The sequence below is a fragment of the Curcuma longa genome, chromosome 9, assembly GCF_044706935.1.
Source record: "Curcuma longa cultivar G26 ecotype Majalengka, Jawa Barat chromosome 9, ITB_CL_G26_1.1, whole genome shotgun sequence".
Taxonomy (NCBI): domain Eukaryota; kingdom Viridiplantae; phylum Streptophyta; class Magnoliopsida; order Zingiberales; family Zingiberaceae; genus Curcuma; species Curcuma longa.
Genome location: NC_133869.1, coordinates 10,291,218 through 10,304,390, shown reverse-complemented (window position 1 = coordinate 10,304,390; position 13,173 = coordinate 10,291,218). Strand labels below are relative to the sequence as shown.

At 43.1% G+C, this 13,173-nt stretch overlaps 2 protein-coding genes across 2 annotated transcripts; both read left to right on the top strand.

The window, feature by feature from the left end:
* The first annotated feature begins 6,344 nt into the window (after positions 1 to 6,344).
* On the top strand, positions 6,345 to 8,386 carry LOC141835252 (uncharacterized protein At2g39795, mitochondrial-like). The gene is made up of 3 exons (XM_074722688.1): positions 6,345 to 6,629; positions 7,098 to 7,447; positions 7,975 to 8,386. The coding sequence occupies exons 1-3, from the start codon at positions 6,363 to 6,365 to the stop codon at positions 8,129 to 8,131; spliced, it is 774 nt and encodes a 257-aa protein (XP_074578789.1). The 5' UTR covers positions 6,345 to 6,362; the 3' UTR covers positions 8,132 to 8,386.
* Positions 8,387 to 8,923: 537 nt separating this feature from the next.
* On the top strand, positions 8,924 to 12,670 carry LOC141834638 (diacylglycerol O-acyltransferase 2D-like). The gene is made up of 9 exons (XM_074721967.1): positions 8,924 to 9,169; positions 9,252 to 9,326; positions 9,465 to 9,550; positions 9,658 to 9,764; positions 9,874 to 10,029; positions 11,362 to 11,448; positions 11,656 to 11,753; positions 11,898 to 11,985; positions 12,204 to 12,670. The coding sequence occupies exons 1-9, from the start codon at positions 8,982 to 8,984 to the stop codon at positions 12,303 to 12,305; spliced, it is 987 nt and encodes a 328-aa protein (XP_074578068.1). The 5' UTR covers positions 8,924 to 8,981; the 3' UTR covers positions 12,306 to 12,670.
* Positions 12,671 to 13,173: the final 503 nt, after the last annotated feature.

Below are 13,173 nucleotides of genomic sequence, written 5' to 3'. Positions count from 1 at the left end.
GACGTCTCCCACCGGTTTAACTTTCTTCCAAACCAAATCTCTGACTTGGAAAGCTCGAGGGATGACACGCTTATTGTATGTACGACACATTCTCTGCCTATATGCTGTCAAGCGTGCTGCCGCCTTGTCTCGATCTTCAGTGACCAGATCGAGCTCCATAAGCCTTCGGCCAGTGTTGTCGTCATCGTAGTATTGTCGTCGATCTGATTCTACTCCAATTTCTATAGGGACTACAGCTTCCCCTCCGTAGACCAGATGAAAAGGCGTCATACCTGTGCCTTCGCGAGGTGTGGTGCGATAAGACCATAGGAAGCAAGACAGTTCTTCAATCCAGCTACCTCCTTCATGATCAAGCTTGGTCTTAAGTCCCCGCACGATCTCTCGGTTGATGACCTCTGCTTGTCCATTGCTCTGCAGATATGCTACTGAGGTGAAGGCTTGTTGAATGCCGAGTTCCCGGCACCACTCCTGGAGCCTTTTCCCTTGGAATTGTCGACCATTATCAGAGACGAGCCGATGAAAGATGTCGTACCGACATATGATATTTTTCCATAAGAATTTGAGCACGGTGTCTTCAGTAATCCTGGCCAAAGCCTCAGCTTCAATCCATTTTGAGAAATAATCCACTACTACCAACAAGAACTTTTTCTGCTGAGGTCTAATCGGGAAAGGACCGACTATGTCCATTCCCCATTGATCGAAGGGACACGAGATGGTGGCAGCCTTCAACAACTCGGTCGGGTGCTTGGTGAAGGGTTGATATTTCTGGCAATGAACACAAGTGCCCATAAAGTTTGGATGAGTCTGCCTGCAGAGTGGGCCAGAAATAACTAGCCAATAAAATCTTCCGAGCCAGGGCCCGACCTCCCAGGTGGTTTCCACAGCAGCCCTAGTGCACTTCCTTCATCACGTATTCGGCGTCCTCGGGTCTTAGACATTTAAGCAGTGGTCGGGAGAAAGTACGCCGTATAATTGGTCTCCGATGAGGGTGAAACGGGAGGCTCTCCGTCTGAGCATGCGAACTTTGTCGGGGTCGGTAGGAATCTCTCCTTTTTGCAAGAAGGCGAGTAGAGGCGTCCTCCAATCTATTGGCTCAGCCAAGTGAGTTGGCTGGTCAATCTGGGCGATCAAGGCGATTTGCATGACCAGTTGCTCTGCCACCCATTCAGTAAGGGAGCTAGCCATTTTAGCCAGCTCATCTGCTTTAGAATTGTCAGCTCGGGGAATCTTTTGAAGACTTACTTCTGTGAATTCCTCCTTTAATTTGGTGAAAGCCTCTGCGTACCTTCGAAGTCGGTCATTCTTCACCTCGAAGTTTCCTTCTATTTGCTGGGACACCAATTGAGAGTCAGAGTGGACTTGGATTCTGGTCGCGCCTACTCGCTTTGTGGCTTGTAACCCTGCAAGTAAAGCTTCGTACTCGGCTTCGTTGTTAGAGGCTTTGAAGCTTAGCCGAATGGAGAGTTGAATTATCTTTTCTTGCGGGGAGATTAATAGAACACCGACCCCACTTTCTTGTTTGGTAGCTGATCCGTTCACGAAGACTTCCCACATACCCTCTGGTTCGGCTCCGGGCATCTCTGTGAGGAAATCAGCTAAGACTTGGGCTTTGATGGCGGTGCGAGGTTGATATTGGATGTCGTACTCCCCGAGCTCCAACGTCCATTTGATAAGTCGCCCCGAAGCTTCTGGATGAGTTAGCACTCTTCCCAAATTGCTATTGGTCAAAACTGTGACTGGATGGGAGAGGAAGTAGAGTCGAAGTCGCCGAGTAGCCAGAACAAGAATCCAAGCTAATTTCTTCAAGTTGGTGTATCGAGTCTCGACGTCTTTTAACAAATGACTGAAAAAATAAATAGGGTCCTGTGTCTGCCCTTCTTGCTTGACCAGGACCGAGCTAACAGCTGAGTCGGTAGCTGAGAGATACATCCATAATGGCTCACCAGGCATGGGTTTTGCCAACCGAGGCAAGTGAGCTAAATAAGCCTTCAACTCTTCGAAAGCCTTATTGCAAGCTTCATTCCACTCGAACCGGTGAGCTTTCCGTAAGATTTTGAAGAAAGGAAGACTACACTCGGCAGATCTAAAAATAAACCGGGATAAAGCAGTAATACGCCCGACCAGTCGTTGGGCTTCTCTGAGATTCGAGGGGGCAACATGTTCGCCAGTGCTTGTATTTTTTCGGGGTTAGCCTCTATTTCGCGCGCGATCACAATGTATCCAAGGAACTGCCCGGCTCGGATGCCGAAGAGACACTTGGACGGGTTCAATTTGAGCCTGTAATGTCGTAGAGTACCGCAAGTCTCTTCAATGTCGGATATGAGAGTTCCTCTGTGAGCTGTCTTGATAAGTATATCATCAACATATACTTCGATATTTCGTCCTTGTTGATGTCGGAAGACTCGATCCATTAATCGTTGATAGGTAGCCCCTGTATTCTTTAACCAAAACGGCATCACAGTGTAACAAAAAGTGTCATCGGCTGTTATAAAGCTAACATTGTCTTGATCTTCTACAACCAAGGATAATTGGTGATAACCTTGGTAGGCATCTAACATACATATATATTCACATCCTACCGTCGAGTCAACCAGCTGGTTAATTCGAGGCAGGGGATAGCAGTCTTTTGGGCAAGCTTTGTTGAGATCTCAAAAATCCACATAGACCCGTCATTTGTTGCCCGGCTTGGGCACCAGCACCACGTTGGATAGCCAGGTTAGGAAATGCACTTCCCGGATATGTCCAGCTTCCATCAACTTACGGACCTCCTCGCGAATAATTTTGTTTTGCTCGGGGCTAAAGTGCCTCCTCTTCTGCTTGACAGGCCTGACATCTGGAAGCGTATTGAGGTGATGAACAGCAACATCGGGAGAGACACCTGTGAGGTCAACAGCTATCCAGGCGAACACGTCCCGATTTCGAAGAAGGCATGTGCAGAGCTCTTGCTTTAATTCAGCCGGTAAGTCAGCAGCTACTTGTACCACCATCTCTGCTTGTTCAGGACAAATCTGCAATAACTGCTTGTCTTCACTGGCTAGGGAGATCGATACCTCTTGTATTGAGTGTATTTCACTTTTTGGCTTCTTGGTTGCTTTCTGACCTCGGTCCAAACCATGTCCACATAGCATCGTCGAGAAGTGAGTTGATCTCCTCGAGCTTCACCCACTTGGTCCCCGATTGGGAACTTGATCTTCTGATGATAAACAGAAACCACCGCTGAGAAGATACTCAGCGTTGATCTTCCCAGAATAACATTATATGCCAACGGAGCATCCACGACGGTGAAAAAGGTGCGTCAAGTCCGTTGTAGGGGTTCCTCACCAAGAGATATAGCAAGGGTGATCTGTCCGAGAGGGCGTACTTCGTGTCCCGTGAAGCCGAACAGGGAAGTCGCTATGGGTTGTAAATCAGCCTCTTCTATTTGCATTTGGTTGAAGGTCTGCTTGAAGATAATATTGACAGAGCTTCCCGTGTCCACAAAGACTCAGGCCACATTGTAGTTAGCGATGGTAGCGTGGATGACTAGGGCGTCATCGTGCGGGATCTCTACCCCCTCCAAGTCATGGGGTCCGATGATTGTAGGGCCATCCTCCCTCGGTCCCGTGCCGACTTCACAAACTTCGAGTTGCCGGTGATGAGCTTTTCGGGCTCGATGAGAGTCACCATCTGTAGCTCCACCGGTGATCATGTGAATATCACCTCGGGGAGTATTGTCTTGATTGCCCGCCCGACCTTCATGTTCTGCTTGTCGTGGGCCTCGAGAGGTTCCAGGACGGGCCGGAGAAGTGGGTTGTCGAGGAGATCGGTCCCGTTTATGGGCGGGCCGAGGTGAGGGCGGCGGTGAACTCCGAGGTGGGCGGCCAGTAGAAGATTGTCGAGGCCTCATCTGAGGTTGTGCTCTCCAACGTTGCTCAGCCGCTTGGCGAAGCTCTCGGGCATACTGATAACACTCATGAGTATTATGACTTTTAGATTGGTGGCAGACACAGAAGCGAGGTGGCCAACGGACACTTCCGGAGGGACGAGCAGGTCGAGTCTCCACAGTCTGGATGACTCGGTGATTAACCTTGGAGGACGCGGCCCGAGCCCCCAAGTCGGGCTCTCTCAGGAGCTGAGGTAGCGGTTTTCGATCAGCTCGACCCATTGTAGGAGCGTTGCGGCTTGGTACGGCATGCTGACTATCAGCGCCCTTTCGATGAGCGGATTGAGCTTCCTCCACATTTATGTATTTGACCGCCCGACTCAATAAGAGGTCAAAATTTTCAGGAGGCTTCTTGACCAAGGACCTAAAAAAATCTCTTTCCAATAATCCTTGAGAGAAGGCGCTTACCAGAGCTTCCGAAGCAGTAGAAGGTACGTCTTGTGCTATCTGATTGAAGTGATCTAGATACTCCTTTAAAGACTCCCTTGGCTTCTGTTTGATAGAAAAAAGATTCATCGTCGTCTTACAATAGGTCTTGCTGGTGGCGAAGTGTCGCAAGAATGAGGCCTTGAAGTCAGCAAAAGAGGAGATGGAGCAAGGAGGAAGTCTATTGAACCAGCGCAAAGCTGCTCCAGCTAAAGTTGTTAAGAAAACACGACATTTAATACTGTCAGTGTATTGATGTAATAAGGCAGCATTCTCAAACCGTCCTATGTGATCCTCCGGGTCAGTAGTCCCGGTGTAATCAGCTAGCTGTGGAGCTCGGAAATGACGAGGTAGCTCCTCCTCCAATATTCGCCTGGTGAAGGGTGAGTTACCAGGTTCACCCTTGTCCCATAGCCAAGGGCTTTTACCTCTGACTGGGTCTCTGGGAGGAGTTCTTTTTGCGGCACCCCTGTCTCCCAACCAAGGGCTTTTACCCCTAACCGGGTCTCTGGGAGGAGTTCTTTTCGTCGCCGACTCCATGGATGCAATGGGCCTTACCAGAGGGACCCATGGTGCCTCTGCTGGAAATTGTGGCCTCCGCGTGGGGATATGAGGGATCTCTGCCGATTGTGTTGGTATCAGGGAGGGCGCAGCCGGGATGAAGGGTTGGTTTTGTGACGCTGCGTGAACCGCAGCCGCCAACAGGCGGTTGAGTTCTTCTTCCGTTAAGGTGAAGAGGGCTGGTCTTGGGGGATCGTCCATGGACATGCCTCAAAACAGGATCAAGAACTTTCCCATAAACTGCGCCAAAATATGTTCCTGTTGAGATCGCCTGGTGGACGCGTCACCCGCCACGCAGCACCACAGTCGACGTTGTGGAGAGGAAGAAGATGATAAGCTCCGAGACCTGCGAATACTAACACCGTGAGAAGGAAGGCCAGGGGTGTCCCTGGCTCGACCACTCCGACGGTCAAGTCAGATACTGGGGAGGAGGAAGAAGAAAACAACGAAAAGAAGTGATTGCTTATGATATTGCATACCTGTGCATGTAATATGCGAGAGTTTATATAGACGGAGTATACCTGCTAGTAATTAAGGAAAATATCGACGCAGTAGATTTTGTCAGAGGAAGAGTTGTCTCTTGTTATTAAGGAGAATATTATCTGAGATATCCTGTCAGGAAGAATATCTTGCTATGATCATCCGCGATCATTACAGCCGGAATGCCTCTTCATCGTTATAGCTACGTGTCATTAGACCATCTTGCCTCATAACTGCTTGGCGGCGATGGTGTGACGGATTGGATTTGATGATGATCACCGAATAACATGGATCAGAGGATTTGATGACAACCAGGAGGAGCTGTCTCTTGTTATTAAGGAGAATATTATCTGAGATATCCTGTCAGGAAGAATATCCTGTTGTGATCATCCGCGATCATTACAGCCGGAATGCCTCTTCATCGTCATAGCTACGTGTCATTGGACCATCTTGTCTCCTAACTGCTTGACGGCGATGGTGTGATGGATTGGATTTTATGATGATCGCCGAATAACATGGATCAGAGGTTTTGATGATGACCGACAAATCAGAGGGGTCAGGGTTCGAGTGATCGAGTATTGGTTATGAATGAGTCGGACGGGCTGTGCTACGTATTTGGATAAGTCATCTTCCAATGTCTGACGTGTCCCGATCTGAGCCTGGCTTTTATAGGCCAGATCATAATACCCATAACAGATATCATCTTAATTTTTGTAAGATTTAATTTTTATCCATTTCAATAATTCTATTTTCTTATAATCATTTTAACTATGATCAAGAATTGAAATATTTATGTTCATCTCTCGAGGCATTTGATCATTTCAATCAAAGTTTATACACAAAATTTGTTGCATAAAAAGAAAAAAGACTATTTCACCCCCATCAAATCACTCAAAGACTCTCCTGTCTCCCTATATATGCACGATAAACCCACTGAATCCTACAACGGAAAACCCTAGGCGAAGCAGCAGCTATGGCGTCCTCCATTTTCGCTTCGCTCCTCAGCCGATCCCTCCGCCGCTACCTCCCCTCTGCCCCGTCCATCCCCGGCCGTCGTTTCCTACTCACCTCCTCGTTCTCTGCTGCCTCTTCCCGCGGGGCAATGCTGCAGGATCCTAAACCGCCCCCCTCTCTTCTCTGCTATCGATTCGCTTCCTCCAAGGTATCGGGAGACGATAATCTGCAGCGAGTTATTGATTCCGAGATTCAGTGTGCGCAGGAGGCACATATAAGTGGCCAGGTCGATCTCCCTGTCTCTGATGTTGTTTTATTATGTTGGTTTTGACTGTTTTTGGTGGCACTAGACGATTCGTGGTGATGCAAAATACGTTTTTCTCTTCTAATTTTGTAGATGCTCCATTGCATAGGGTATAAGTTTGGAAACGATATAGTTCAGACTCATCCATGGATTTATGCATTTATTTTTTCTGACAAAGAAGAATCGTTTCATCGTTTCTGAGACGAGGAAAATTGAAATTCTCGTTTTTTATCTCTTAATTGTTTTTTATGTATGATTTAATCCAAACTTTTTGCAAATCTGCCGCATGTGACCTCTTGGTTTCATTTGCTTCAATTGTTTTTGTGAATTGATGCCGCCATGATTAGCACATGAAAAACAGTGGGAATTGAAAGAACAAATTTGGAATAATCACTTGTTGGGTTATCTCTTTTAGCACTTAATTGTAAGTTTTGTTCTGTGTATTCACAGGATATCGACATTCCTGAAGACTTCCCTTTTGAGATTATTGATAATCCTGGCGATCAAGCCATTTTTCTTAAACGGGACTTTGCTGGCGAGAACATCCAGGTTGTTGTGCTGATGAACCTTGATGAACAAAATGATGTGGAGGAGAATGACGAAGATGACAAGGACGAAGATGGCAATGAGAATTCTATGGAGCCTTCATTATCTTTGGTCGTGACAATCGATAAAGGAGAAGACCATTTACTGGAGTTCTGTTGCAGCCTCAACTTGGACAAAGTTGGAATTGAGACCATGGTCCTCAAGAAACGTGATGATCCTGATGATCAAAGTGCATACCAAGGCCCTGAATTTTCGTAAGTTCTGTTTCTTGTATTTATACTTGTTGTATCATGCAGTCCTTGATAACCTTGACATTAACTAAAATCTTGCATTTTAACTAAGGGAAAGAGTATTTCTTTTGAGATGTTAGTTTTATTCTAGAATCTGTGTCTTCAAAGATTGGTATAAGAACTGTAGTGGTTTAACCTTGTATGTGACTGTAATATACATACCTAAGCCACTTGATAACAAATATATTCTACTACTGCAGGACATGCCAAACTATAACAAGTTTGTTTTCCAAACTTGAACTGTTAAATGTAGCTTCAGTAGATTTTACCGCAAGTGCATGATAGTTTCAGCATATCGTTCTTCTTAGTGGTGCTAAAAAGCGATAGAATTGGCAGCTGTTTGTATTTGTTGTCCTTTTGTTAAACTTAAGCTGTTAATTTGGTTCTATTCATGGTTGTTCCAGCTGAAGTTTAAGCTGGGTAACTAAGATGATTGATAAATGTTTCGATTTTCTGAGACAAGAAAAGTGAACTGGTTCGATTTCTTGCAGGGACTTGGACGAGAACTTGCAGAAGGCGATGCACAAATACCTCGAGGAGAGAGGCATAAAGAGTTCGCTGTTCGACTTCTTGCACGAATACATGTTGAACAAAGATGAGAAGGAGTATTTGGTGTGGCTAAAGAGCATGAAAGAATTCATAGCTTAGAGCGTTCGTCTTCTTCAAATTATCCATAAGGCTGAAGAGATTCGAGTTCTTCCTCAGTTTCGTCTACTCGTAAGAATTAAAGTAGTGTTTGGAGGTATTAAATCTCTTCCCATTCTGATTTTCTAGGTCAGATTTCTTTTCTGCTATCCATGATTATGTGATGGCTCAACTATGTATTTGATCTGAGAAAAACCTGTGTTCTTGGGTCTTCTCTGTTTCGGGTGAACCTCTATAATTCATTTTAAACTTTTGGCTTCTTTCTTCTTGTTCCTTTCCATTTTGAGAAGGATACAAATCCATGAAACGATAATTTTCATAAGTTAAATCATCATTTACGTGATGAAATAAAAGTGCTATCTTTTTCAACTCTATTGTTTTTATCTTCACAAGACAAATACTCTACTCAAACATCAACAAGTAGCAAAAATAAAAATAAAATATTTTTTCCTTGAAGATTAAATGTTCTTTCATATTCCACCTCAATTGTTTCTTAATTCACTGCATCATATATTATCTTTATAAAATAGTGCTAGTGTATCATATATTATCATTACTATTTATTGTGAAGTAGTGAAGGGAAAAGACAACTGTGAAATAATGAAATTATAAAGGTTTAATGGGCGAAATGAAGTGTTTCTCCTTTGAAAATAGATGAGAATTAAGGGGTTGAAATGAAATTTGAAAAAAAATTCTAAAATGAGATATAGTTCTCTGGAAGCGCCACGTGGACGTCGGTCGAGGCTTTATTATGCGGACCAATTACTTCGTGCTCGCTCACCAACAACACGCACCCGCATACACGCCCAAGGCCGCCATTTCGGCATTCCAAGAAGAGAACTCTGACTCGTCGATGGGCGCTGAATCGACCGCCGGCGATGACGGAGTCGTCGCCGGCGAAGGCACCTCGGTGTTCCGAGGCACCGCCTACTCCTTCCTCCGCACCAACCTCGCCCTCGCCCTCTGGCTCGGCGCCATCTACTTCGACGCCGCTCTCGTCCTCGCCGCCATCCTTTTCTTCCCCCTCCGCCTCGCCGCCGGGTTCGCATCCCTCTCCTTCTATCCTTCTCTCTTTGCCCTTGGTTTTTCAGCTTATGCCGATTGGTTGCTTGCTCCGATGCAGGGTCTTCGCCATTCTGCTATTCTTCATGGTAGTCCCGATCGATGAAAGGAGTAGATCTGGGCGGAGATTGTCAAGGTTCGTGCTTTTATCCACGGATAAATTAGTTTTCAGTTTCGATTGGTCTCGTCGTTAGGGTTGAAGTTTGTTTTCTTGTTCCTCTCCCGCTAATTGGATCCCTTTTCGGCTGTAAATGTGGTCAAACTTAAAACTTAGGTTTATCTGCAAGTACGCCTGTGGGTACTTTCCGATTACCCTTCATGTGGAAAACATCAAAGACTTCAGTCCCGACCAAGCTTATGGTGAGCTCTAATCCGGCTACTGTTCAGAAGATTGACCATTGACGTGAATGAAGTGATTCTGTTACTTCAGGCACTACTGTGAAGTAACTGAGTTCGAACATTTGCAGTTTTTGGTTACGAGCCACACTCGGTGCTACCGATAGCTATGTGTGCTCTTGCCGACCACACAGGATTTATGCCACTGCCCAAAATCAAGGCTCTCGCGAGCAGTGCTGTAAGCTTTGTTGTTTCCTGATGATTTCCTTTTTTAGGTTTTAGCACGATTTCTCTTTTTTCTTGTCAGCATATGCTTAAGTGTTGCTTTGTTTCATGTTCATGGTCAGGTCTTCTACACTCCCTTTCTGAGGCACATTTGGACATGGATGGGACTTGCTCCTGCGTCGAGGAAGAACTTCTATTCCTGCCTTGCTTCTGGGTACAGTTCCGTCATTGTGCCTGGTGGCGTCCAGGAGATGCTTCATATGAACCGTGACTCTGAGGTCCAATTCTGTACTATAATTTCTACACAGAAATCTAATGTTACTTATTTTCTCTCTTTCATTTCATTTGGTAGATCATTTCTCTGATCAGAATAAATTTCATGGTTTACCATATCTCTAGTCAAAGAAATATGCAATGTTTTGAGTTATACACTGTAGTTGAAAATCATGCTGTATAGATCACAGATTAGGGCCTTGGCCCCTTTTACAACTTAGCAGTCTTCTAATTCACATATCCACGATCTAAATGGATTTGCTACGTTGAGAAATTGTAGTTTTTTTACACACCTTTGGCTGGTAACTGTTCAGTTTTAGTCTACGGTATCTTGTAATTCATACTTAGTTCACAATTTTCCTTTCTCATTATTATGTCGTGGAGGTACAAACAGACAATTGTTTGAGTTTTGCTTTTTTCAATCTTCATAAATTTGACATGATGTCTCCAATTCCAACTGCTAAATTATAGAAAAACTGATGATAATTAAAAGAATAGGATGTTGATTTTGGCTGACTGGTGGAGGGGATGGTGAGCAGTGAGATTGGTTACAAGGATTGGTGAGCAACAATGACGTTGGGATGGAGGTGAGCTGAGTTGCTGGTGTCGAATGCAGGGATAGCCAACCAGTTGTAGGCAAGCATGGAGACAAAGAAATGTGTTGGCTTTTAGTGAATTGAATTGGAAATTAGGATTAGATCAATTTTAAGTTACATGTTACAAATAATAAGTTATTGCTATCTAGGTAATTAGTATTTTTTAGAACAATCACTCAGGCTAATTTGTATGCTACAAATAGTAGCTTTCAGTTAAAATATAGTGTATTATTTTTTTCAAATAAAAATTCATGGGGTCAATTGATTCCGCACTGTTTATCAGGCTGCGTCTATGTTGTGGTGTATATTTAGTTGTATTGTTCGTTTCAATAATTGATTAGAATGGTTTGTGTAAATGTTGAATTCTAGTTGGTGTACTTGGCTAAATTTGAGCCAGAGGTGATCTCAACAAGTTCATCAGTGGCAGGATAATGGTAAAGTGATGAGGTGATCTACACTTCAAAATATTAGACTGTAGAGTGGGACGTGGTTGACAATGATAGAACCAAAATCTCTTTAGATGAATCAAGAATGATCAATGATATCAAACTTTTTTTACTGTATTATGTGTTTATTGTATAATTGTTGATGTATTTATCAATCATGTTATTTTTTTTCCTTCCTGAAACTCACATTACGTTGTTGTCTGTAAACGAACTACCAATGTTGTTCTTTTGGTAATTCGAGATAACTGCCTAGATGTATGTTAATGCAATCCTTTTTCTTTGTGGCCCTGTACAGGTTGCCTTCCTTAAATCAAGAAGAGGATTTGTGCGAATTGCTATGGAGATGGGGCGACCTTTAGTGCCCGTTTTTGCTTTTGGCCAGGTTTCATAACACATTTGATCGCAAAATTAGGCTAAAATATATACCACAATTAAGTTTTGACGAGCTTGATGATACAAATTTTGTTTTACTAAATGTTGATACACAAAGTGTTGTACTGGAAGAATCTAATGATACATCTCCATACTTGCATATCACCATTGCAAGTAAGTCTATATTGACTATTGCTTCTTTTGAAATTGGTGGCAGAGTCACGTCTATCGGTGGTGGAAGCCCACCGGGAAATCGTTTGTGAAGATATCTCGAGCACTCAAGTTCACTCCATTAATCTATTGGGGAAGATTTGGGTACATAACGTTTCCTTGTTTTTTTCCTTTTTCATAGCAAAAATTTGCAACTTTCCCTGTTAGATCCCTTTTTTTTTTTTTTTTTTTTTTCTGTTTTTGGCTTTCAGTGATAGTTTTCTGATAGGCATGGCTATTTTCGTGTAGAACACCCATACCGTATCGGCACCCAATTGATGTAGTAGTGGGGAGACCAATTGAGCTGATAAAAAATCCCAACCCAACCACTGAGGAGGTAGAGTGTTTCATCAAACTTTTCTCTTCGTTAGTGATTATCATGCTCTGCATCAGCCTTCATTTACTGAACTTAGTTCATGATTCAATCATCAGCCCTGTTAAATTTAGTCACCACTCCAGTTGAATCAAAATTTTGACTTCTACTGAAAAACTGCTTTGTATCATTGGGGAAATCCTCAATCTAGGGGGCTTAAGCTTGTTCTGTTCTTTTACCAGATCAATGAGGTTCACTCTAAATATGTTTATGCCCTGGAGGAACTCTTCGAGAAGTACAAGGGTAAAGTTGGTCACCCCGATCTCGAACTCAGAGTTGTGTAATATGTTCATCTTCCTCACCTCTTGTCTGAACTCGATGAATTTTAAGAACTATCCTAGTGAAGGTGAAGGTGATCAGGCCTTGTTACCATACTTCGTGGCATCAGAAACATCAATTAAGAAGCTCAAAACTAGTCACCAATTGATTCCCAATTAGGGAAGATAGATATGCTGTATGATTTGAATAGAAATTAGTTATATTGGTTGTTCATCGTAATCAAATGGTATGATTACGATGAAGTGGAAAGGTGTTCTAAAGTTTCTGTTTGGTGGATGGTTGTAACCGAGGGATAAGATTCATGTAGTCAACCACAAATAATCAACTCACTGAAAATGCATTCATATAATATATTCTATTTTTCTCTGAATTTGAATGTGTGAATGTTCATCCAAATCATTTTCTATAACAATTTTTTTTTGTAATTAAAAACTATTCTTTACTAATAGAATTTTAAAAAAAACAATAAATCTTTTTCATCCTATTCCATTTTTTTGTTTTCCAGATGGAATCAATTGAGAAAAGGAAACTGTAGAGAATTAAATTCCTTCTCTTGTATTTCTTCAAAGTAAAGATTAATATCATCAACTTTATCTCTTTTCCTTTCTTTTCTTTCTTATTTCCATCCAAGTAAACACAAACATAAAGATACTTGTAGACATGTAGAGGCCATTTGGTGCACAAACATAAAGATACTTGTAGACATGTAGAGGCCATGCTTCCTTCCAAGAGTCCAAGTTTTTATTTTTTTTTCTTTGACTATGAGTCTTATTTCCATCCAAGTAAACACAAACATAAAGATACTTGTAGACATGTAGAGGCCATTTGGTGCTCTCTTGTGCTTCCAAGAGTCCAAGTTTTTATTTTTTTTCT

What these genes read in the sequence shown, in the direction of transcription:
- LOC141835252 (XM_074722688.1), top strand. Translation starts at nt 6,363, where the DNA reads ATGGCGTCCTCCATTTTCGCTTCGCTCCTCAGCCGATCCCTCCGCCGC. An exon ending in AGGCACATATAAGTGGCCAG is followed by an intron (nt 6,630 to 7,097) that starts GTCGATCTCCCT and finishes GTGTATTCACAG; the next exon opens with GATATCGACATTCCTGAAGA. An exon ending in TACCAAGGCCCTGAATTTTC is followed by an intron (nt 7,448 to 7,974) that starts GTAAGTTCTGTT and finishes GATTTCTTGCAG; the next exon opens with GGACTTGGACGAGAACTTGC.
- LOC141834638 (XM_074721967.1), top strand. Translation starts at nt 8,982, where the DNA reads ATGGGCGCTGAATCGACCGCCGGCGATGACGGAGTCGTCGCCGGCGAA. An exon ending in AGGCTCTCGCGAGCAGTGCT is followed by an intron (nt 9,765 to 9,873) that starts GTAAGCTTTGTT and finishes GTTCATGGTCAG; the next exon opens with GTCTTCTACACTCCCTTTCT. An exon ending in ATCTATTGGGGAAGATTTGG is followed by an intron (nt 11,754 to 11,897) that starts GTACATAACGTT and finishes ATTTTCGTGTAG; the next exon opens with AACACCCATACCGTATCGGC.